The sequence below is a fragment of the Tachyglossus aculeatus genome, chromosome 3 (genome assembly GCF_015852505.1).
Source record: "Tachyglossus aculeatus isolate mTacAcu1 chromosome 3, mTacAcu1.pri, whole genome shotgun sequence".
In the NCBI taxonomy this organism is placed as follows: Eukaryota; Metazoa; Chordata; class Mammalia; order Monotremata; family Tachyglossidae; genus Tachyglossus; species Tachyglossus aculeatus.
Window position 1 is genome coordinate 47,370,458 of NC_052068.1, and position 26,578 is coordinate 47,397,035.

General features: G+C 43.1%; 1 protein-coding gene across 1 annotated transcript in view; it reads left to right on the forward strand.

The window, feature by feature from the left end:
- CTNNA3 (catenin alpha 3) overlaps positions 1-26,578 on the forward strand; it is a 1,398,597-nt gene that overhangs the window by 1,355,830 nt on the left and 16,189 nt on the right. The window contains exon 17 of the mRNA XM_038743931.1: positions 1,962-2,096. Coding sequence (XP_038599859.1) covers positions 1,962-2,096 — 135 coding nt within the window. The remainder of the gene's footprint in view (positions 1-1,961; positions 2,097-26,578) is intronic.

Consider the following 26,578-nt stretch of genomic DNA (forward strand, 5'->3'; position numbering starts at 1 on the left):
CCAGTGGCTTCTTCCCCACTGCTTTCCAACATGCCCATGTCTCCCCTATCCTAAAAAAATCCCTCCCTTTATACCCCAGCTCCCTTCAGTTACCACCCCATCTCCCTCCTACCACTCTTTACCAAACTGCTTGAAAAAGTTGTCTACAGCTAACATCTCAAATTCCTCTCCTCCAATTTTCTCCTTGACCACCTCCAATCTGGCTTCTGTCCCTTCACTCCACAGAAACCACCCTCTCAAAGGTCACCAGTGATCTCCTTCTTGCCAAATCCAATGGCCTCTACTCCATCCTAATCCTCCTTGACCTCTCCGCTGCCTTCAACACTGTGGGCCACTCCCTTCTCTTGAAAACATTATCCAACCTTGGATTCACTAATATCTTCCTCTCTTGGTTCGCCTCTTAGGTCTCTGGCTGCTCGTTCTCAATCTCCTTCGTGGACTCTTCTCCCTCCCACCCCCTAATTGTGTGTTGCTGGGGGGGGGCGGGGGGGGGCGGTCCCTCAAGTTTCAGTTCTGGGTCCTCCTCTTCTCTTTTCCATCTACACCTATTCTTTTGGAAAAATCATTCTCTCCCATGACTTCAACTACCACCTCTATGCAGTTGATACCCAAATCTACATCTCTAGTCCTGATCTCTCTCCTTCTCTGCAGTTTCACAGTTCCTCCTGCCTTCAAGACATCTCTACCGGGGTGCTCTCCAGTCACCTCAAGCTTAACGTATCCAAAATATAACTCCTTATCTTCCCACCCAAACCCTGTACTCCCCATGACTTTCCCATCACTGTATATGGCACACCATTCTTCCTGTCTCACAAGCCCATAACCTTGGCATTATCCTTGACTCCTCTCTCTCATTCAACCCACATATTCCATTTATTCATCACCAAATCCTGTTGGTCCCAACTTCATGACATCGCTAAAATCCACCCTTTCCTCACCAACCAAACTGCTACCATGGTAATACAGTTCCTCGTATCCTGCCTAGATTACTGCATTAGTTTCCTTGCTGACCTTCCAGCTTCCTGTCTTGCCCCACTCCAGTCTTCATGTAGATTCCAGAATTTCTCTGAGAAGTGATCAGTGGCTTTGTGTGGCAAATAGTGAAGAAGAACTAACTTCAAAAGCACATTTTTATAAACTATGGAGGGTATGTCAGTTATAAAATGTGGGCTCCACCTGACCTCTGATTTTGTATTTTGATTATCATCCATGTAGAGAGGAAAGATAACTGAAAGAGACTGAACAAGGAATGCAAGAGTTTATACCCTTTTCTCAAAATTCAGTCAAAAGCTGTCCTTTGGAACACTTCTTTAGGGAAGAAAATGTAAAATGTGTGATTTTTTATTGGCAAAAAATCAAAGGCAGAGTTCATTTGGCCTCAAAAATTGGTCTGTTCCATCTTTTTCATTGATTCTTCATAGGTTCAGACTAGTTATCTAATGGGGAAATGATTTCATTTGCCTGTAACAGGAAGGTATGTTTTCTGCTGAGAGTAACAGAACATTATACATTGTTTTGCAGTGCTGTTTGTCATCCATGTAATTAAGTTAGGCCTGAAAAATCAGACCATTGAATCCCAAGGAAGCTTGTGTTCAGCAGAGTGTTTACCATGGCCTCTCCTTACATTGCTAAGCCTGGGGGAGAGAACATTTGCATTTTGAAATAGTGTTCTTAACTTCCACGTTGAGCCCTGGGAATTCAAAGGCATTTATCTGTAATTATAAAATCAACTAATTATTTCAGGCATCTCTCAACTTCTTGAAATTCATTATATAATATGGTTGTCTTACTGATATGCATGGCAAAATGTCCATTGCTAGCATGCATTTAAGGGCTTAAGGGTCAACAGATCTCAAGAGTGCTGGGGCAACACAAGGGCGTTAGTCATCATTTGAATTTATCTACTTAAAATGCCTCTGCCATTCATTTACCCACTTTTGTTCTCTTCTACCTATGTTTAGTGTCCCGACCCATCCTGCAAACAGGATTTATTGGCTTACCTGGAACAGATCAAGCTCTACTCCCACCAGCTCAAAATATGCAGTCAAGTGAAAGCCGAAATCCAGAATTTAGGAGGTGAATTCATCATGTCTGCTGTAAGTAGCGTGTTTTTAGAGACAGTTTCAATGAGTCTGCACCAAATCCATCAATGGCATTTTCAATCAATGATATTTATTGAGCGCTCACTACCCGAGAGTACAATACAATACAGTTTGGACCCCAAACAAACTGCCTTTCCTGATTTTTAGAAGCCCACGGGAACCAGAAAATGCTATAAGAATAAGGGCTGTGGGACTGAGAAAGGGCGTGCAAATCCAAGTGCATGAGTGATGCAGAAGGGAGAGGGAGTAGCGGAAAAGAGGGCTTAGTCAGGGAAGGCTTCCTGGTGGAGTTGTGATTTTAATAAGGCCTTGAAGGTGGGGAGAGTGATCATCTGTTAGATTTGAAGGGAAAGGGAGTTCCAGGCCAGAGAGAGGATGTGGGGCAAGAGGTTAGCAGCAAAACAGATGAGATCAAGCTACAGTGAGTCGGTCAGCATTAGAGTGAAGTGAGTGTTTTTACTTTGTAGTAGGAAATCAGTGACCTAGGATTGGAGAGGGCAAGATGATGGAGAGCTTTAAAGTCAACAGGAAAGTGTTTATTTCTAGACTGTGAGCCCACTGTTGGGTAGGGACTGTCCCTATATGTTGGCAACTTGTCCTTCCCAAGCGCTTAGTACAGTGCTCTGCACACAGTAAGTGCTCAAAAAATACGATTGATTGATTGATTTATTGATTGATTTTTGATGCGGAGGAGGCTGGGCAACCACTGAAGAGGAAGGAGTGGTTTCTAGAGATACTACAAATTGAATCAGCAAGGTCATTCACTACTCCCCACCCCCCTCCACCCCCCCAATCACTGACAGGAGAGCCAGGTTCAAATGAATGAGCTGTTTGCATCAGTCATAAGTTCTAGGGAGGCATTGGTGCACTGGCTGGTACTACGTAGTGTTGTTCAGATTTGCCCCAGTTGTGCCTTTGAAGCAGGTGTGTACACGACATATTCCTACTTCTCTGCTAGTGCCGGTATACTGCTAAGAGCTTGCCTTGGTACTGCCTGAGAGAAAGGCAAATTGCCATAGTGGTTAGAACACGAGTGTGGGAGTCAGAAAGTCATGGGTTCTAATCCCGGATCTGCCACTTGTGTGCTGTGTGACCTTGGGCAAGTTACTTCACTTCTCTGGGCCTCAGTTATCTCATCTGGAAAATGGGGATTAAGACTGTGAGCCCCATGTTGGACAACCTGACTACCTTTTATCTATCCCAGCGCTTTGAACAGTGTTTGGCACATAGTAAGTGCTTAACAAATACCATAATAATAATAATTATTATTAAATTCCCCGAACCCTCCAACCCAGAGGAAAAAGATAATGAAGGAGAGGGGTAGGAAGGGAGGTTTCAAGCAAAGCCATGTTAACAGTACAATAGAGTTGGTGGATATGATCCCACCCAACAAGGAGCTTACAGTCTAGAGGGAGAGGCCGATATTAAAATCAATTACAGCTAGGGGAATCCACTAACCTACAAATTTCCAAACCACAGAGCTCTTCAGCTCATTGATTTATGCTTATGTCACCACTATGTCAAGGTCATAGACGAGTTTTCTTCCAAGATTGCTCTGGGGAGAGGAGATTGTTGCTAAGAAATGACTAAGTCCCACATCACAGAACTCACGTGAGGGTTCTCACAGGACAACCCCTGATCAGGGACAGATTTGGCAGGCCAAGAGATGATATAAGAAGTGACCAAATGATTCTAGGGTGCATGCCCTTTTCCTCCCACACCCCAGGGGAGAGTGTTTGGGTGGGATCAGCCCTGTTGGTCCTTTGGAGTTAGGGCAGGGTTGGAGCATTAGGTGGTTTAAGGGCTGTATGGATTCAGGTCATAGAGTAGAATGAAGCATAGAGGCCAGTCCCTGGAAACTGTTTTATTTTCTGAGAAATCAGGGGCAGCAAGGATGCCAGCACCACTGGGACAAGGAGAGGAATAGCACAGCCCAAGGAAGCTGCTGACTTGCTGAGATAGGAAAATGCCCTTTGCTAGCTTCCCATGGAAACTTGGGTACATTGTTTTCCACTTATCAGTCGTTAGTGTCCTTACTTCCAAAAACATTGTTTTATTTTCCTCTCTCTACTTTAAAGTGCTTTTCTTCCATATTTTGGACTGTTTAATTACTGTCTTTAACATCTCCCAACTGTTGAGTGACTTTTTAGATTTTTCATGTTTGTTGAATCAGTGGTTTTGTTTTGTTGTTGGTTTTTTATGGTATTTGTTAAGTGCTTACTATATGCCAGGCACTGTTCTAAGCACAGGGGTAGATATAAGCTAATCAGTTAAGATGCAGTTCATGTCCCATGTGAGACTCAGAGCCTTAATCCCCACTTTACACTTTAAGTGACTTGCCCAAGGTCGCAGAGCTGAGATTAGAAATCCAGCTTCTTCTTACCCTCAGGCCCGTGCTCTATCCATGCTGCTTCTTTTGCCATCAAAGATCTCCTATCATATTTTAAACCCATTTTTAATACTGAACATCCTTCTACTTTGACCTTAAGAGCATGCTAATAACTCCCAGTTAACTGTTCCTCAAAATTAGATACCCTCCAGGTGTAAGGTGTATCATTCATTCCTCATTTTCAGTCCAACAGTTTATACTTTGCTGGAGTGATCCAGAAATTCAGACATGCAAGTTTCCTTTACAAGCTGCTGATTGAGGTGGGAACCATTTAGACTGCTTGGTTAATCATTTAAAACCTGAGACATTCAAAAGACGCTGAGAGGAGGATTACACTATTTAGTTTCGGGTTTGTTGTCATTTTTGCCAAAATTTTCTGGCTAGAAAAACAGATTTCTGAGCAGAGTTCTCAGCCTTTCTCTGTGAAGATCAGAGTTCTTGCATTCATGACTGCTATAGCACATTTGTTTCACTCTCAGAATTCCCAGATTTTTTTCACCTCCCTTTCTTTAAATTGAGTGGAAGCCCAGATCCATCTCTATATTGATTCTCTTGAAAATTAGAATCAGCAGAACTCATTAAAAACATATTTAAAGACCTGACATTTGGGACTGTAGCCTACTTAAACTCAGCACAATAAGGCTCAAACATCCTTCCAAAGATCATTGCTTTCAAACAAGCAAATCTGGAGAAGTTAGCATAGGTATTACTCTCTTTGTGGGTCAGGGCTGACCCTGAAATGGGCAGAGAAAGCAGCAGTGGAGTCAGTGTTCTCGCTCCAAAAGCCTTTCCATTTGATGTCGTAACACTCCCTATGGAACATTTCAGGCTCATTTTCAGCAAATGGGGAGCACTGTAAAATCACCTTCAGTAAATTAATTCACAGCTATAATCAGAAATATGAGTCTTCGTCATTGTTTAATTCACTTCTTACTGTTGAAGGCAGCATTGACTAATGAAGGGAACAGCCGACCTGGAGTGAAGAATCTAGGGATTGGGTCAGGTATGTAAGCACTATTGCCCTTTTCTTAAAATGGTGCCTTCACACCTATTCACTCTCTTCCTAAAAAGACTACTATGCTATAGAAGTGAGATAATATATAAAACACTATGAAGTCCTTAATGCAAAACAATACAAGCCCATAACCTTGGCATAGTCCTCGACTCACCTCTCTTATTCCACCCACATATTCAATCTGTCACCAAATCCTGTCAGTTCTACCTTCACAACATTGCTAAAATTCACCCTTTCCTCTCCATTCAAACTGCTACCACACTGATCCAAGCACTTATCCCATTATAAGTACAGCATCTGCCTCCTCACTGACCTGCCATGTCTCCTGTCTCTCCCAACTCCAGCCCCACTTTACTCTGCCCATGAATCATTTTTCAGCAAAAATGTTCAGCCCATTTCTCCCCACTCCTCAAGAACCTCCAATGGCTGCCCATCCACCTCCGCATTAAACAAAAACCCCTTACCATTAGCTTTAAAGCACTCAATGAGTTCATGCCACCCTAGCTTAGTGGAAAGAGCATGAGCTTGGGAGTCAGAGGTTGTGGGTTCTAATCCTGACTCTACCACTTGTCTGCTGTGTGATCCTGGGCACTTAATGTCACTTAACTTCTCTGTGCCTCAGTTACCTCATCTGTAAAATGGGGATTGAGACTGTGAGCCCCATGTGGGGCAGGGACTGTGTCCAGCCTGATTACCTTGTATCTACTCCAGTGCTTAAAACAATGCTTGGCATACAGTAAGCACTTAAAAAATACTGTAATTTTTCATTTCATTTTATTTAATTTTTACCTCTTCTCTCAGATGTCCTACTACCATCCAGCCCCCGCACTCCTCTCCTATAATACCCATTTACCTACTGTTTCCTGATCATATCTATCTCATCGCCATTCCCTTTCCCACATCCTCCCTCTATCCTGGAACTCTCTCCCCCTCCATATATGCCAGACCATCACTTTGCCCACCTTCAAAGTATTATAAATATCACCTCTCCTCCAAGAGGCCTTCTCTGATTAAGCCCTCGTTTTATCGGATAACTTTCCCTTCTGTATTTTCTATGCACTTGAATCAGTGACCTTTAGACATTTGATATTCACCACACCCCAGTCCCACAGTGCTTATGTACATATCTTTAAATTATATATTATAGATTACTTATTTATTCATATTAATGTCTGTCTCCCAGAGAGATATGTCAGAGATGAGATTGAGCACGCTTGGCAATTAAAGTGAGAGAGTGGAAGGGCTGGGGAGAAACTGATAGTTGTTCAATCTGTTCCTGAACCAGATACTTTAGGAAACTTAATGTAGTTTTGATTCACAGGAAAAGAAAGATGAAATAACAGATTGTCAAAATGATTATGTTTTCCTGGTTATCCAAACTCTCATCAACACAGAAAGTTCTATAACCCCACCACTCACTCAATCAATTGTATTAATTGAGCACTCACTATGTACAGGGAACTGTACTAAACCCTTGGGAGAGTACAACACAACAATGTAACAGACACATTCCCTGCCCATGATGAGCTTACAATCTAGAAGGACAGACATACATTAATATAAATAAATAAATTATGGATATGCACATAAGGGGGACTGATAGTGAATAAAGGGAGCAAGTCAGGGCGACAGAGGAGGAAGTGGGATAAGAGGAAATGAGAGCCTTGTCGGGGAAGGCCTCTTGGAGGAGGTGTGCCTTCAGTAAGGCTTTGAAGACCAGGAGGGTAATTGTCAGTTGGATATGAATAGGGAGGGCATGCAAAAGTAGGAGGCAGGATGTGGGCAAAAGGTCAGCAGTGTGATAGACGACATCGAGGTACAGTAAGTAGTTGGGCATTAGAGGAGTGAAGTGTGTGGGCTGGGTTGTAATAGGAAAGTAATGAGATGAGGTAGGAGGGGACAAGGTGATTGAGTGCTTTAAAGCCAATGGTGAGGAGTTTCTGTTTGATGGGGAGGTGGATGGGCAACCACTGGAGGTTCTGGAGGAGCGGGGAAATATGGACTGAACATTTTTGTAGAAAAATGACCCGGGCAACTGAGTGAAATTTGGACTGGAGTGAGAAGAAACAGGAGGCTAGTAACTCAGTAAGGAGGCTGATACAGTTACCAAGGTGGGATACGATAAATGCTTGGATTAACATGGTAGCAGTTTGGATGGTGAGGAAAGGACATATTTCAGCAGTGTTGTGAATTCATATCATTGGGATCTTAGCATGTGAACTTATAATTTACCATGTAAAGAGAGGAGATACTGCTTGATAGAGCAGGTCATGGAGCCAGGACGAGAAAATTCGAGCCCCTCTTTTGTGGAATTTCAAAGTTCTTTCCAACTTTTTTGGATGGTGCCATTACCTTCACAGAAAGCTCAAATATCTCTGAGGATTCTTGGAAACAGAATTAATGGTATTTACTGAGCGCTTACTGTGTGCAGAACACTGAGTGGGTCTGCAGAGTAGGGCTGCAATTTGCATGTTATTTTATTTTGTTAGTGTGTTTGGTTTTGTTCTCTGTCTCCCCCTTTTAGACTGTGAGCCCACTGTTGGGTAGGGACTGTATATGTTACCAATTTGTACTTCCCAAGCGCTTAGTACAGTGCTCTGTACACAGTAAGTGCTCAAAAAATACTATTGATGATGATGATGATGATGATGATGTGAGGCATTGGGTTGGGTGGCAAATTTGTCTTGCCATCCTATCAGCTCTACCCAACCATTGTAGAAAGGGTTTAATCTGACCCAAAAGGTTGCTGCCTCCCTGTGCCAGCCATATGACACAGTCTGCTGTCAGCCTGCCATTCAGCTCCTACATGCATCCTTGCCACCATGATAGAGACACCAGGGTGACCCCACTGGGCCAGAAAGTGGCCACAGCACTCGCCAATCTGAGACTCACCCCTGCCTCACTGATGCTGGCCCTAGGGATTCTCATTTTGTTTCCTCTGACCACCACTGTCCTGGGGCCAGAGGGGATGGTGTCGGGGAGGAGCCTCAGGTGCTTCCCTGCTTTCCCCACTCAAGAAGCTGCTCCAGAGCCCGGGCTGACATGTGAGAAGACAGATCTCGGGTGTCATGTACTCTCCCAAGGAGACACTTCGGCTTGTTCCAACTTCTTGCTGTAAGGGGTAGGAAAGGGACTTCCCTCTTCCAGCCATTGCTCTAGGGACTGGACTGATGAGTGGGGAGATGGATCTTGGTCCTTCCTTCCCCTGCCAGAGTGGCCTCTCTGTACACTGACACAGCAGTGGAGACTCAACATGTGGATCCCCCTTCACCCAAACAGCCCCTCTGCCTCCTCTCAGTCCCCTATGGGGCAGCAGCCCCAGGAGATAAGGGGGAGAAGCCAGGGCAGAGTCACTACGGTTTTGGAGGAAACCACACGTGCTCATCCCTGGTTTGGATAATCTGTTCTCTGCACACACAACCTCTCCCTGATCCAAACGTCCACAGTCGGCCTCAATCCCTTCCTCCTATGGAACTTCACAGAAATCCCTGCTTCCCTAATCCCTGGGGCTGCCCCCTAGGATAGAAGATCAGGAGACTTAGTAATTGTTTTGATGTCTGTCTCCATCCTTCTAGACTGTGAGCCCCTTGCTGGGTAGGGATTGTCTCTATTTGTTGCTGAGTCGTACTTTCCAAGTGCTTAGTACAGTGCTCTGCATGCAGTAAGAACCCAATAAATACGATTGAATGAATGAATGATTTAAACTATGAGACGATAGATCAGTATCCACTATAAACTGCTCTTTCCTCGGATCATCCTGAAGGATTTCACCGGATTAATGGGTAGCAGTGCAATGTGTGCCAGTCCATCATGGAACCCACTGAGCTATGTGCCAGTGAGAGTACAATAGTGTTAATAGCTTCTCGAGGAGCTTCCTATTTACTAGGGGAGCCAGCAGGAGCCTTCTGAACCCTGGAACATTAAGTTCCCATGAGAAAGACCCTGCAAAAATACATTTCCTACCCCTCTTGTGGTCTCCTTTACCTTCAGTTGCACCTCCAATAGAGAGATGGATAATTCTATAACCAGGTTCTGCCAATGCCACCAGGCCGTCTTAGTAACTAGCTGGTCCTGGGTCAGCTAATATACCTTAGCCACCTTTGGAGGTCCTGGCAAGAAAAATCATTGTCATCAACATCAGTGGGCATCCACGTGGGTGCCTGTCCCCATGCCAAGCACTTACTTTGGGCATTAATTATGGCATAGGAGCAGAAAAGATTGAGCTGGCATTATTTAAAAGTAAAAAGAAGAAATATTTTAAATTCTGTGTTGTATGTGAAAATGCATTGGATAAAAGGAATTCTAATGGTAAAACTGGCCTCCCAACAGGGCAGCATTATGAGGCCAGGAGTTCTAAAGTGCTATATTAAACTGATATTCTTTAATTAGCATATCTTCAGGCAGTTTCATTAATGTTCTCATTGTGTACTTACCCCTGGAGGCAGCCGTGCTAAAGGCAGGATTTTAAAAACTTGAATAAATAAATACCAAATCAATTGGGAGAAAACTACATTCCTTTTCAAACCTGGTTTTCCCGAAGAAAATCAACGTGTCATGTGGACAATTAGCCAAGAAGGAGAACGTGTCAATATAGGTATTGATAAAAAAGAACTCTGTAAGGAAATACAGTACTTAGAAAATCATAAACCTACATAATAGATTAGCAGGTTAATGAACTGACCACATTGGGGCATTAGGGGAATTAGTTAATGAGCTCACAGAACTTCTAGCAATTATTTGTAGGAGTCACGAGAAAAGTCCAGAGATTTGAAAAAGTGCTGCAATACTGAAAACCTGAGGGAAGCAAAGAGCAATAAATATGTTGCCTCCTGAGATGAAACTTTCAAAAAGGCTATAACCTATAATCATCAAATTATTTGGAGGTGGAATATGTGTTAAGTTGATTTAGACATGATGGAAGAGAACAGAAATTCTCATCCAGACCCACTGGAGAGACAAAGCATTTTTAAAGAGGCGAGTTTGCCTGTATTTGCACCTGTTAGAATGGGAGGTGGCCTGGTGTTTTCTCCTTTTGTAAATGAGAAACACTGGAATAGGTGGGGCAGGAACCAGGGGAAGAAAGGAAAGAGCAAAGAAAGCTATATAGAGGGGGGGAAAACAAGCCAAGAAATGGCAACTCTCCCGGTTAAACCCATCTGCCCAGCTTGCACAGAGCCTTAGCTGTTTTTCTCACTTTCTCTGCTTATGCAAGAACATCCGGGATGGCACATTCTCAGCTTAAGGGCCCATAGCATTTGGGGACTTGCATATTAACATCCAAGAACACTAGTGGGCTAAACATGCTTCCCCTGACCACATCACACTCTCCCTTCCTCCTTCCCTCTCTCTCTCTCCTCCATTCCTATCTCTCTCTCTCCTCCATCCCTATATTCTTCTCTCCCTCTTTCCATCCCTCCTTCTCTTCCTTTATCTTTCCCTCCTTTATTCATTCATTTCCAGTCTCCCAAAGGACTGTCATCTTTTAATGTCATGTTGGGATGACGTCCTGGTTTAAAGCTAAGATTGTATGGTTCAGTCAATTCCTCTTATTAGGATGAACCATGTACAAACAATGAATATCCAAATTTAAAACATTTACATACAGTGAAGATCCAAGTTTATCCCCATTACCTTTACAGTTTCATCGCCCTAATTTGTAAACATTTAAATATCAAATTGTGATACCTCCTGTTAGATTGTTAGCTCCTCGAGGGCAGGAATCATGACTATTAACTTGCCAAGTCCTTAGTAGTGTTTGGCACAGAGTAAATACTCAATAAGTACTATTCCAAAGACACGCAGTTCCAGCCACAGATAAAGAGTGCCTCTTTAAAATTTCTAAACACCATCTTTTCAAACATGCTGGTATGTTGGAGGTATTCCAACACTATTTTCACATTTTATACCCAACATTAAAATCCAGAAATACGGGTCTTTGGTGGGTGTTGTATGTATGTTATTTGTGAATATTTTTATTGCCCAATTTAGCTTGAGGAAAATTCAGTGATTCCTTAAAGTGATAGTACTACCCATAAAACATGAGACTGTCAATGTCCTAATTGTCCTGAAGCTGCATCCTCTCTTGGAGAGAAATAATATCTTACCAACAATAGACTTGGAGACAGGATGGCTTTTCATCTGGCTCACAGCTGGTCGGTGCCCTGTCTGGACAGAATGGTTTTGGAAAGATCAGGACACCAATTAGCAGTCCAAAAAAACACACACAGGCCCTGAATGCGAGGAAAGTGCTAGGACAACAAGGACCTAACCTTTGGTTTAAATAGTGTGGTAGGTTGCATCAGTCATATATTGATCTTGTCAGCCACATTTGCAAATACGGAGATTTCACTGTCGGCAGTGTCATCTTAAAAACAAATACATTTATAATACTCATTAATTTGAGCCAAGATTTTGTGTCCACAAGGAAGACATAATAATAATAATAATAATAATAATAATAATAATAATGGCATTTATTAAGTGCTTACTATGTGCAAAGCACTGTTCTAGGTGCTGGGGAGGTTACAAGGTGATGAGGTTGTTCCACAGAGAGCTCACAGCCTTAATCCCCATTTTACAGATGAGGGAACTGAGGCACAGAGAAGTGAAGCGTCTTGCCCAAAGTCACACAGCTGACAATCAGCGGAGCCGGTATTTGAACCCATGACCTCTGATCCCAAAGCCCGTGCTCTTTCCACTGAGCCATGCTGCTTCATTCGTTATATATCGAAAAAGTATTTTAAGGAATCCCTGTTTCAGAAATAGGAAAAATATAGTTGCAAAAGAACCATTGTTAAGGGGTATTGTAGAAGTAGTAGCATTCATTTAGTGCCTACTTGGTTTCGTGTCTCCCCCTCAGTAAATCAGCCAATCATATTTATTGAGCACTTACTCTGTGTAGAGCTCTGCACTAAGTTTTTGGGAGCTTAGAATTTATGTTCCATGAGGGCAGGGAATATGTCTACCAACTCTGTTGCATTGTACTCTCCCACTCTGCACACAGTAAGTGCTCAGTAAGTTCCGTTGATTGATTGATTGATGTAAGAAGGTTCTCGGGTAGCACAATGCTCTACTCATGTTATCCAGCTATGATCACAACCAGTTCTAAAAGTCAGTCACTAATTCCCAGAGCAGCCCTCTTTCCTCTGAACCAACAGCAGGGTACATGGGAGCTTATATTTGTATATATTGTATACTGTCCTTTGTATTTGAAGAAGACATCATTGATGCTGCAATTCATTTATGAGTGCCTGTGTAGCTGAAAAGGTCATTGAGGGACTCACAGTCCCAGCTTGTGAACACAAAAAAGGTTGTAACTTGTTTTGTTGTAATGGTTAATATTTTCAGTGCCTGGTATTGTTTTCTCTTTTTCCTTCCTGCCTTTTGTTCCTCATGAAGATTTTGCTCAGAAAGCACCACTTCTTTCTTAATTGCAGCATGTTATTCTGGTCTCTGCATTTGACTTGTAGTTTTCAGCTGGAATGCAGTATTATCTAAGACTGTGTTTGGCACTATGCTGCTAATACAGCTTTAGTCAGAGATCCTCATGTTTGGCAAATTCCCCAAGATAGATGGTTTTAGAAGCAATTTTGCAGACCAATTATTCCCTTTCTCAAGTCTACTAAGTCTGGCTTTCAGCACTGCCAGTGAAAAGGAAATGGGGTGAGAGGAGGTAGCAGTGTGGATCGGGGATCTGCTTAGATTAGTCATCGGGATTCATGGGCAAGCAGGAGAAAAGCTGGGTTTTTTTCTTCTTCCACTTTCTTCCACTTGTCTGCTGTGTGACCTTGGGCAAGTCACTTAACTTCTCTGTACCTCAGATACCTCATCTGTAAAATGTGAATTAAAACTGGGAGCCCCATGGAGGATGTGGACTGTGTCCAACCTGATTAGCTTGTAGCTACCCCAGTGTTTAGTACAGTGTCTGGCACATAGTAAGTGCCTAAGAAATACCATTAAAAGAAAAAACTGACTGAAAGGTTCTTCTAGGCCCCCTGGGTGGAGAATATTTTCTGCTTTCCCTCCCACTTGTTTGCAGTTTATTAATGGACTTCGAAAGGTATCAAAACCCCTAATCAATCAATCAATCAATTGTGTTTATTGAGCGCTTACTATGTGCAGGGCACTGTACTAAGCGCTTGGGAAGTACAAATTGGCAACACATAGAGACAGTCCCTACCCAACAGTGGGCTCACAGTCTAAAAGGGGCACTCTAAGGCACTCTCCCCTTCCACCCCAAACTCCAGTGATTACCTCCAAACTGCTCTGCCCATCATCCTGCTTCCCATAGGTTCTGATATCTGATGTCCTAGAGTTTTTGCTTTTTCTACAGAAGGAGCACAGGACTGGTAGTCAGGAGAAGTAGAAAAGGGAGTGTCTACTGACATGAGAAGCAAGATACACTGGATGCTCAGTGCCCACTGTCCTTACCCTCCTGGATTCAGAACCAGTGGGGATTACATTGCTGGCCCCAAGTCTCAACAGGCAGATTTGCTCACCAATTAGACCTTTCCTGGAGAAACCAGTGAGAAGACAGAGTGGAAGGGGGGATTGTTAACCAATGTTTGAACTGGGGAAATCTGAACAAACAAGCTTTCCTGGAAGGCTTTCATTAGAGGTAGTTGTAGATTAGCAAGACGCAAATCTGTTGGGTACACCAATACCATTCAAGCTGACAAAAAAGACCTTATTTTGTGTTCTTCTTCTCTGCCTCTCTTTTTTTTCTCCTCTTCAACCTTTTCTCCTCTTCTTCCTCCTCCTCCTTAGTACTTATTGTGCTCTTTCTGAATACAAAGTATTGTACTGGACTCAAAAAAAGTTTACTAAAAACCCAGACTTTTGCTCTTGAAGAAATTAGGTGATGTGGGGAAAACAAACTACCAGAAAAGGAAAAACATACAATTAGAATGAACACGCATAAATGGTAAGCAAATTTACTACATGCATGCAGATGTGTGTGTTTGTCCAAACACACACGTATAGTAGTCATACAGTTTATTAAGGATTTGCTACATGGTAGACTGGGGTAGATTTAGGTTTATCCAGTTGAGCACAGTCTGGGGATATATTGGGCACAATCTACCTAATCCCCATTTTGAAGATGAGGGAATTAAGGCCCAGATAGTTGTCTAGATTCAAACAGCAGACAAGTGGAAGAGCAGGGATTAGAACCCAGGACTCCTGACTCCCAATCCTGTGCTCTTCCTGCTAGGCCATGTTCGGCTTCTCAGGAGTTGTGATAGACATAAACAAGATTCCCAGCAACTTTTTAACCACTTCTGGTGGATTTCTTTTCATTGCCCTTGAATTTTTTTTTTCTTCCTTGGTTAATTATTTCTTGCTGCTTTCACCCCTTTGTTCCTGGGCCAGGGTGCTTAAGTATTCTAACAGCCTCTCACAGCAGCAATAGTCATTAAGAGATAATTTAAAAACCTTACCCCAGTATGAATTTAGATAGTGTTGTGTGGACTTACCTGACAGCCACATTGGCTACCTGTTCTGCAATTTATAATGGGCCTGAACTTTGCTGATCTTTGAATTTTGCCTAAATTACAAAACCATACATCATCTTCTCTGACTTGGATAGTGGATGCTTCAGGAGTTTCCCATCTCTTGTCTTTTGGTGAGTATGTTCTTTGCTTTACTTCCATGCCGTTTCTATTTGAATTAGGTCTCTACCTTGCACCTTTGCTTAGTCTGTCTCCCTGTTCAAACTGGGAACACCCAAGGGCGGCCATGGTAAAATTCCTGGCTAATAGCTTATGGCTTTCTGCATAAAATTAGTAAGACTATATTTGCTTAGTGGCTCCTTTTTTTGGATGATGGATTGGAATAGGATGGAAGCAAGAGAAATTGTTTGCATTGTTTCACTGATTTTGCTTTTAGCCCTGTTTTTCTAATTTCACATTTTCTAATATCCCCATTATACGTCTGCTCTTCCACCTGGGAATGTCAGGGATGCCAGATGCATTGTCACTGATTGTATAATTTTGCCTTGCAGCAATCTGAGACTCAGAACGATCTTAAAAGAAAGAAAAGGAATCTGTGGTGCTTAGGAAAAAAGCTCTGGCTGTTTTTGCTTTAGCAGAATAATGTGAAAGGACTGGAAGGATTTCCAGGCCCTGGAGTCTCAGAAGTGGTACTTTAAAAGAGTGCTAGGACCAGAGGGTTACTGCTTAGATCTTTAAGGATGGGCCTAACTTGGATTTTAAAAACAGACTCTTTAGAAGAGAGCAAGAGAAATTCTCTTTGAATTTTCAGTCAAGTCACCTGTTATACATGCGGCATTTATACTACCCTGTGTGCTGCTCTCCGAATTCCCTGTTCTGAAAATAACTTTCAAGCAACAGAGCGATTACATCTGCTTCAGTGGGCAAGTGGAAAATGTGTTTGACCTGCAGCTTTGTTTTCATTCTAATTTCAATGAAAGCCTGAGCCTAAAAGGAACCAAGTAGGAATATGTGCAGAGAGAGGTTGTAGACAAGAATCAGGTTCATTTGCCAATATTGCTTATGTAGTTGTGCATGTCATCCCATGTCTCTGAACTGAAAGAATACTGCGCTGGGAATCAGCTCTCTTGAGTTCTAGCCCAGGCTCTGCAAGAAGGGAATGTCTGTTGGACCAAAGCCATCAGTGCTGAAGGTCGAGGACTGATGAGTCACTTAGGCACTTAGGACATTCCATGATGTGCACAAGGCTAGCTGAAATTGTGAAAACAATAGCTGGTTAAGGTGTGTGACAAATGCTACAGCAGCTACAAAGGCCACTTCCTCCTGGGTTGGGCTGCTATGGCACAGTGTCAGCATAGTGCTGAGATCTTGCTCACACAAGACCTTTTTCTTCCATTTTCAATGCACTGCACCCTTGTGTGCCTATTTGCCTCCATGATCCAGCAGAAACATTATTGACAGTGATGAGTGAATGTGAGTAGCACTGACCAAGTGTAATAATAATAACAATAATAACAATAATAATGGTAATTTTGGTATTTGTTAAGTGCTGTGTTATACACTGCACTAAGCCCTGGAACAGATACCATCATCATCATCATCAATCGTATTTATTGAGCGCTTACTGTGTGCAGAGCACTGTACTAAGCACTTGGGAAGTACAAGTTGGCAACATATAGCGACAGTCCCTACCCAACAGTGGGCTCACAGTCTAAAAGATACCAGATAATCACATCCCCCTTGGGGTTCACATGACACCTGTCCACATGTTTTGTTTTGTTGTCTGTCTCCCCCTTCTAGACTGTGAGCCCGTTGTTCGGTAGGGACCGTCTCTATATGTTGACAACTTGTAGTTCCCAAGTGCTTAGTACAGTGCTCTGCACACAGTAAGCACTCAATAAATACGATTGAATGAATGAATGAATAGGTAGGAGGGAGAAAAGGTATTAAATCACCATTTTGCAGATGAGGGAACTGAGGTACAGAGAAGTTAAGTGACTTCCCCAAGGTCACGAAGCAGACAAGTGGCAGAGCCGGGATTAGAACCCAGGTCCTCCGACTTCCAGGCCCAAGCTTTTTCCGTTAGGCCACGCTGCCTCCATAACCAATTCTATAATTTTTATTCAAGTCTATCCATCCTAGCAATTCTATAATCAATTCCTCTGAGCAGGTTCTTGGTCCTGAGCACACATGAGTGAGACTCAGCTGTTGTCACTGATGCTCCATCAGCTTCCTTTGTCATTCATGTTCCTAGTGATGATGTTGACAGTATGATTTCATTCCCTGACTCCCTTCCTCATAGAACAGAGAGGAAGACAGTCGAGTAGAAATAATATTCACTGAGCTCTCACTGGGTGCAGTAATAATTATGGTATTTGTAAAGTGCTTACAATGTGCCAGGCACTGTACTAAGCACTGGGGTGGACACAATAAAATTGGGTTGGGCACAGTCCCTGTCCCACTTGAGGCTCACAGTCTCAGTCCCCAGAAGAGGTAACTGAGGTACAGAGAAGCAAAGTGACTTTCCCAAGGTCACACAGCAGACAAGTGGTGAAGTCAGGATTAGAACCCATCACCTTCTGACTCCCAGGACTGTGCTCTTTCGCATTATGCCATGCTGTTTCCCCAATGCACTGTATTAAGTGCTTGGCCAGTATGAAACAGAGAAATGTCATGTGCTCTGCCCAAAACAAGTTTGTGCTCCAATGGGGGAGGTTTCCTTTAAAAAAAAACACCACATTGAGTAGTTAAAGAAAATAACTGAAGGTGCAATTGAATAAATTCATTCAAAAGTGCTGATGTTGGGTATAATAAGTACAGAAATCCTGGAGATGCCTGGTGTGTTTGCACCCCAAACTGTACTGGGAACTCATCGGGTTTTTTGGAGAGGGTAGGATTTTTAGGATTACTATAATAATAATAACAATGATATTTGCTAAGCACTGAATATGTGTCAAGCACTGTTCTAAATGCTGAGGGATATACAAGCTAATAAGGTTGGACACAGTCCCTGTCCCCCATTCAATCGTATTTATTGAGCGCTTACCAAGTGCAAAGCATTGTACTTGGCACTTGGGAGAGTATAATATAACAACAAACAGACAAATTCTTGCCTACAAGCAAGAAGCAGCATGGCTCAGTGGAAAGAGCACGGGCTTTGAAGTCAGAGGTCATGGGTTCGAATCCCGACTCTGCCACATGTCTGCTGTGTGACCTTGGGCAAGTCACTTAACTTCACTGAGCCTCAGTTACCTCACCTGTAAAATGGGGATTAAGATTGTGAACCCCACATGGGACAACTTGATCACCTTGTATCCCCACCAGCACTTAGAACAGTGCTCTGCACATAGTAAGCGCTTAACAAATGCCATTATTATTATTATTACAAGGAGCTCACAGTCTAGGGGGGAGACAGACGCTAATATAAGTAAATAAATTAATAAATAGATGAATAAATAAATGAATAAATTACAGATATATACATATGTGCTGTGGGGAAGGGAGGGAGGATGAATAAAGAAGTAAGAGTGGTGCAGAAGGGAGTCGGAGACAGAGGAGACGAGAGCTTAGTCAGGGAAAGCTTCTTGGAGGAGATGTGCCTTCAATTAGATTTTGAAGTTAGGGAGAGCAATAATCTGTCTGATGTGAGGAGGGAGAGCATTCCAGGCCAGAGGTAGGATGTGGACAAGAGATTGGCTGAGAGATAGACAAGATCGAGGTACTGTGAAAAGGTTAGCATTAGAGGAGCATGTGTGGGCTGGATTGTAATAATAATAATAATAATAATGGTATTTGTTAAGAGCTTACTATGTGCAAAGCACTGTTCTAAGCGCTGGGGGGGATACAAGGTGATGAGGTTGTCCCATGTGGGACACACAACCTTAATCCCCATTTTACAGATGAGGTAACTGAGGCTCATAGAAGTTAAGTGACTTGCCCAAGGTCACACAGCAGATATATGGCAGAGCCAGGATTCGAACCCATGGCCTCTGACTCCAAAGCCCGGGCTCTTTCCACTGAGCCACACTGCTTCTCTTGTAGCCTTCAAGATGTAGTAGGAGACTAGCGAGATGAGGTAGGAGGGAGAAAGGTGATTAAGTGCTTTAAATAATAATAATAATAATAATAATAATAATGACATTTATTAAGCGCTTACTATGTGCAAAGCACTGTTCTGAGCGCTGGGGGATACAAGGTGATAAGGTTGTCCCACATGGGGCTCACAGTCTTAATCCCATTTTACAGATGAGGTAACTGAGGCACAGAGAAGTTAAGTGGCTTGCCCAAGGTCCCACAGCTGACAAGTGGCAGAGCCGGGATTCGAACCCATGACCTCTGACTCCAAAGCCCGTGCTCTTACCACTGAGCCATGCTGCTTCTCTAAAGCCCACGTGGGGCTCACAGTCTTAATCCACAGTTTACAGTTGAGGTAACTGAGGCACAGAAAAGTTAAGTGACTTGCCCACGGTCACACCACAGTAAAGTGGTGGAGATAGGATTAGAACCCAGGTCCTTCTGACTCATTCATTCAGTCGTATTTATTGAGCGCTTACTGTGTGCAGAGCACTGTATTAAGCTCTTAACCCAGGCCCAAGTTTGATCCTGGGAGGCAGCGTGGTTTAGTGGAAAGAGCACGGGCTTGGGAGGCAGAGGTCGTGGGTTCTAATCCTGGCTTCACCACTAAACTGCACTGTGGCCCTGGGCAAGTCACTTAACTTCCCTGGGCCTCAGTTACCTCAACTGGAAAATGGGGATTAGGACTGTGAGCCCCACCTGCGACTACCTTAAAACTTTGTATCTCCCCCAGCACTTAGAACAGTACTTGGCACATAAGTAAGCGCTTAACAAATACAATCATCATCATCATTATTATTATTATCCACTGGCCCATGCTGCTTTCACTGTGAATAGAGGAAGAGTTGAAACCTAATACATTGGAGAAAGGAATTTCTAGGATGGGGGGGCCAGTTTGAATAAGGAGAGGGGGATGAGAAAGGCAATAAATAGGTACAGTTGGAAGGTTAGCCTGGGAGAAATGAAGATTTCCGGGTGATGAGTAGCAAGGGAAGGGAATAAATATGTATGATGAGGCAAGTTGCAGAAGAGCCTTCAAGCCATTGAGAGCCTGAAAGCCAGTGAGAGATATGGGAAGACAATGGAGATATTTGGGTCAAGTGTCTTTTCAAGAAGATAATATATGCATCTGGGTGCAATATATATCAGAGGAGAGGCTGGAGGTTCTTAAACCAGCAAGGAGACTGATGCTATAGTCTAGCCACAACATGACCAGAACTTGGGGCCATATTGGTTGCTGAATGGGTGAAGAAAGGAGAGATCTGAAAGATATAATGAAGGAACCAAACGGATTTGGCGTGATAGACGTGAACGACCAAGAGGAGTCTGGAATGGCTTTAAGGTTGCGGGCTTCTGGAACGGGGAGGATAGTAATATAACTAACATATCATGGAAAGTAAGGAGTGGTGAGCAATTCTGTTTTAGACATATGAAGTTTAGGGTGCTGGGAGGACATCCAGTGCTTGGCACATAGTAAGTGCTTAATAAATTTCATCATGATGTGGGCCTGTAGGTCAGATGAAACGTCAGGCCTAGAGGTAGATTTTTTAATCGTCTTCTTGCAGGTGGTAGATGAAGTCCTGTGTGGTCATAGCTCCCTAAGAGAATGAGTGTAAAGCAAAAAGAATACAGGATACCTATTGAACAGAGCCTTGCAGAATTCCCATAGGAAAAGTAGTCCATTTCATGCATAAATCTAAGTGGACACCAAGGATCTCCAAAGCAAAGGCTCTTCCTCAAACTGGGGAATGATGACGACTTATCACAGGAGTCCAAAGAGAAGCAGTGTGGCCTAGTGGATAGAGGATGGGCCTGGAGTCTGGGAGTCTGGGCCTGGGTTCTAATTCTGACTTTGTCACTTTTTTGCTGTTTGACTTTGGGCAAGTCACTTCACTTCTCTATGCCTCAGTTACATCATCTATATAATGGTGACTAAGACTATGAACCCCCTTTGGGACAGGGACTGTGTCCAAACAGATAACCTTGAAGATACTCCAGTGCTTAGTACAGTGTCTGGCACGTAGTAAGAACTTAATAAATACCACAATTATTATAATTGTTATTATTATTATTATCATTAGGCCAACATGGATGTCAGCTTCAAAAGGAAAGGGAAGTAAACTGGCTAGAGCAGTTATTGTGGCCTCGTGTTGCTTTTCACTGCTGGTATGAGTTTAGCATGAGTTCTCCCCTTGTCCACCTGGATGAAGAACATAGTCTTAACTATACACTCTCATGGTTATAAGTTATCTATTGACCACAGCACCGTTCAAAAGAAACAGTCTTTGCTACATGCTAAATACCAAATAAATGCAAGGAACACCATTAGGACCTCTAAGGTGGAATTTATTCCATCTTACTAAAGCATTTAATAGAAATAGTATAGGGCCCTAGCATCTGTTAGATGCCCTGAGGAGTTCACAAGTACCCTTAGGCTGCTTTGTAATGGTACATTGATCCAATCAGAGTTGACTGTATCTTGCTTGTCCTCCTCCATCAAGGAGGGAGAAAAGCAAAATCTAAGTAATAAAGCCATCTTAGTCTACCTATTTAATGCTGCCATGATTAAGGATATAACAAAGGATCTGAAAGCTAATAATAATTATGCTATTTGTTAAACACTTACCATGTGCCAATCAATGTACAAGTCCTGATTCAAGATAATCAGGTTGGAAACAGTCCCTGTTTCACAAGGGGCTCACAATCAAAGGAAGGGGAACTGATAGTGAATCTCCATTTTTCAGATGAGGAAACTGAGACACATTTGCCTAAGGTCATATAGTAGGTATGTGGCAAAGCCAGGATTAGAACCCAGGTCCCCTGGCTTCCAGGCCTGTGCTCTTTTCACTAGGTCATGCTGTTAGAATACTCTGGAAGAACATCTTTCTACATACATCACTGAAACTCTAAGACAGAAACTGCTGTGTGCTGTTAATCAGGAAAAGGAAAAGATGAAAATGCTTATGCATTATTCTGAAGAATCAGGACAGTACTACTGCTTGGCAGTGACAGAAAAAAGTTGTATGCTCCTTGTAAGCAGGGATCATATCTTGTATTTGTGCTATGCTTTTCAAGTGCTTACTACAGTGCATTGCATGAGGGCAAGGGGGCAATAAGTGCCATTATTGATGACAATGAAGGCTCTCATCAGGATCACTCAGTCATTTTATTACATGTTTTCTGCTTGCAGAGCACTTGGGAGAGTACAATATAATGGAGTTAATAGACATGTTCTCTGCCCACAGCAACATTACAGTCTAGAGGGCGAGACAGACATTAATATTAATAAATAAATTACAAGTACCAAGTGTTGTGGGGCTGAGAGAGGAGTGAATAAAGGGTGCAAATTCAAGTGCAAGGATGATGCTGGAGGGAGTGGGAGAAGATAAAATAAGGGCTTAATTGGGGAAGGCCTCTTGCAGGAGATGTGATTTTAATAAGGATTTGAAAGTGGGGAGAGTGATCGTCTGTCGGATATGAAGAGGGAGGGCATTCTAGGCCAGAGGCATGATGTGGGTGAGGCATCGTCGGTGAGTTAGACAAGATCGAGGTACAGTGAGCACGTTGATATTAGAGGAGTGAAGTGTGTGGGCCGGATTATGGTAGGAAAGCAGTGAGGTAGAGAAGGAGGGAGCAAGGTAACTGAGTGCTTTAAGGCCAAGGGTAAGGAGTTTCTGTTTGATGCGGAGGTTCTTAGGCGACCAATGGAAGTTTATAAGTAATGGGAAAACATGAACTGAATGGTTTTATAGAAAAATGATCTGGGTAGTAGATGAAGTATGGACTGGAGTGGGAGAGACAGAAGGTAGGGAGGTCAGTAAGGAAGGTGATAGAGAGAAGAGTAGTGGTGCCTAGTGGATAAAGCATGGGGTTGGGAGTCAATCAATCAATCAATCAATCAATCATATTTATTGAGCGCTTACTGTGTGCAGAGCACTGTACTAAGCGCTTGGGAAGTACAAGTTGGCAACACATACAGACAGTCCCTACCCAACAGTGGGCTCACAGTCTAAAGTCAGAGTCAGAAGGATCTGGGTTCCATTCCCGGGTCTGCCCCATCTCTGCTGTGTGACCTTGGACCAATAATTTCTCTGTGCCTCAGTCACTTCATCTGTAAAATGTAGATTAATACTGTGAGCCCCATGTGGGACATGGACTGTGTCCAACCAGGTTAACTTGTATCTACCCTATTGCTTAGAACAGTGCATGACACCTACTAAGTGCTTAACAAATACCACAGCTATTATTAGTAGTATGCAGTAATCAAGGTGGGATAAAAAAAAACGCTTGGATTAACATGATAGGAATTTGAATTTTGAGCCCCCTTTTTCCTCTGCTCCTCCCCATAGCCCCTCCACCCTACCTCATGCTAAGAAGCGGAGTGGCTCAGTGGAAAGAGCACAAGCTTTGGAGTCAGGGGTCATGGGTTCAAATCCCAGCTCCCCACTTGTCAGCTGTGTGACTTTGGGCAAGTCACTTAACTTCCCTGGGCCTCAGTTACCTCATCTGTAAAATGGGGGTTAAGACTGTGAGCCCTCCGTGGGACAACCTGATCACTTTGTAACCTCCCCAGTGCTTAGAACAGTGCTTTGCACATAGTAAGTGCTTAATAAATGCCATCATTATTATTAGTAGTAGTAGTAAGCGCTCAATAAATGCCATTATTATTATTATTATTATTATTATTATTATTATTATTATTACCTCCTTCCCTTCCCCACAACACTTGTATATATTTGCACATATTTATTACTCTATTTGTTTTACTTGTACATATTTACTACTCTATTTTATTAATGATGTGCATATAGCTATAATTCTATTTATTTCAACGGTTTTGACACCTGTCCACATGTTTTGTTTTGTTGCCTGTCTCCCTCTCCTAGACTGTGAGCCCGTTGTTGGGTAGGGACCATCTCTATATGTTACTGACTTGTACTTCCCAAGTGCTTAATACAGTGCTCTGCACACAGTATCTGCTCAATAAATACGATTGAATGAATGAATGAATGAATAAATACAATTGAATGAATTAATGATTGAATGAATGAATGGACAGGAAAGGGCAGATTTAGCAATGTTTTGAAGGTTGACCAACAGGATTGACATAATAATAATAATAATAATGATAATAATAATAATAATAATAATATTGGTATTGAATTATGTAGGTATTGAATATGTGGGTTAAATGAAAGAGCTGAATCACGGATAATGCCAAGGCTTTGGGCTTGTGAGACAGGGAAGATGATACTGGTATCTACAATGATGGGATAGTCACTGGGAGGGCAGAGTTTGGGTGGAAACATACTGAGTTCTGTTTTGGATATATTAAGTTTGAGGAAACAGGCACAGAGAAGTGAAGTGACTTGTCCAAGATCACACAGCAGACACATAGAAGTGGGATTAGAACCCCAGTTTCCTGACTCCCAAGCCATGCTTCCCAATCAATGTGTGATCACTAGGCAGGTAACTGTAAGAGGAAAGCAGAGAATGATGGCAGGTCCTGCTATTGATAAATACTACATAGCAAAAGACAGTCATTTCCCTGGGCATAATGGAGGACTGACTGCCCGGCAAGGGAATCAGTCACTTCAGCCATTTATTCACACCTGGAGAAATCTTAGGAAAATTCATTCTATTTAAGCACAGAGGTCAAGTAGGTACAGATATACATATTTAAACTGAAAGCCCCATGTGGGACAGGAACTGGGTTCAGCCTGTTTACTTTGTATCAACTCCAGTGCTCAGCATAGTGCTTGGGACATAGTAATCACTTAATACATTCCTCAGTTAGCATCATTATTATCAGGCTATAAACAGTTGACTGTTCAGTATTCATTCATTCATTCAATCGTATTTATTGAGTGCTTACTATGTGCAGAGCACTGTACTAAGTGCTTGGGAAGTACAAGTTGGCAACATATAGAGACGGTCCCTACCCAACAGCAGGCTCACAGTCTAGAAGGGGGAGACAGACAACAAAACAAAACATATTAACAAAATAAAATAAATAGAATAGTAAATATGTGCAAGTAAAATAGAGTAATAAATACGTACAAACATATATACAGGTGCTGTGGGAAGGGGAAGGAGGTAGGGCTGGGGGGGGAGAGGAAGGAGGGGGCTCAGTCTGGGAGGGCCTCCTGGAGGAGGTGAGCTCTCAGTAGGGCTTTGAAGAGAGGAAGAGAGCTAGCTTGGCAGATGTGCAGAGGGATGGACTTCCAGGCCAGGGGGAGGACGTGGGCCGGAGGTCGACGGCAGGACAGGCGAGAATGAGGTACGGTGAGGAGGTTAGCGGTGGAGGAGTGGAGGGTGTGGGCTGGGCTATAGAAGGAAAGAAGGGAGGTGAGGTAGGAGGGGGCGAGGTGATGGACAGCCTTGAAGCCGAGAGCGAGGAGTTTTTGCCTGATGCATAGGTTGATTGGTAGCCACTGGAGATTTTTGAGCAGGGGAGTCACATGCCCAGAGCGTTTCTGCATAAAGACGATCCGGGCAGCAGCGTGAAGTATAGATTGAAATGGGGAGAGACAGGAGGATGGGAGATCAGAGAGGAGGCTGATGCAATAATCCAGTCGGGATAGGATGAGAGATTGAACCAGCAGGGGTAGTGGTTTGGATGGAGAGGAAAGGGCAGATCTTGGTAATGTTGCGAAGATGAGACAGGCAGGTTTTGGTGACAGATTGGATGTGAGAGGTGAACGAGAGAGCAGAGTCGAGGATGACACCAAGGTTGCGGGCTTGTGAGATGGGAAGGATGGTAGTGCTGGCAACAGTGATGGGAAAGTCAGGGAGAGGGCAGAGTTTGGGAGAAAGGAGTTCAGTCTTGGACATATTGAGTTTTAGATGGTGGGCAGATATCCAGATGGAGATGCCCTGAAGGCAGGAGGAGACACAAGCCTGAAGGAAGGGAGTGAGAGCAGGGGCAGAGATGTAGATTTGGGTGTCATCAGCGTAGAGATGATAGTTGAAGTCATGGGAGCAAATGAATTCACCAAGGGAGTGAGTGTAGATAGAGAACAGAAGGGGACCAAGAAATGATCCTTGAGGAACCCCTACAGTAAGGGGTTTGGAGGGGGAGGAGGAGCCCACAAAAGAAACTGAGAATGAATGGCCAGAGAGATAAGAGGAGAACCAGGAGAGGACAGAGTCTGTGAAGCCAAGGTTGGTTAGCCTGTTGAGGAGAAGGGGGTGGTCCACAGTGTCGAAGGCAGGTGAGAGGTCAAGGAGGATTAGGATAGAGTAGGAGCCGTTGGATTTGGCAAGCAGGAGGTCTTTGGTGATCTTTGAGAGGGCAGTTTCCGTGGCATGTGGGAAACGGTAGCATGGTAATTCCACTCAACAAATTAGATTAATCATACTTAAACTATAAGCCCCAAGGTGGACAGGTAACTGTGTTCAATCTGCTGATATTGTATCAGTTCCTGTGCTTAGTACAGTGCTTGGCATGTAGTAAGTACTTAATAAATGCCACAATTATCATTATTATTATCAGGCTGTAAACAGTTGACTGCTTAGTATGGTAAATCCACTCAACAAATTAAATATA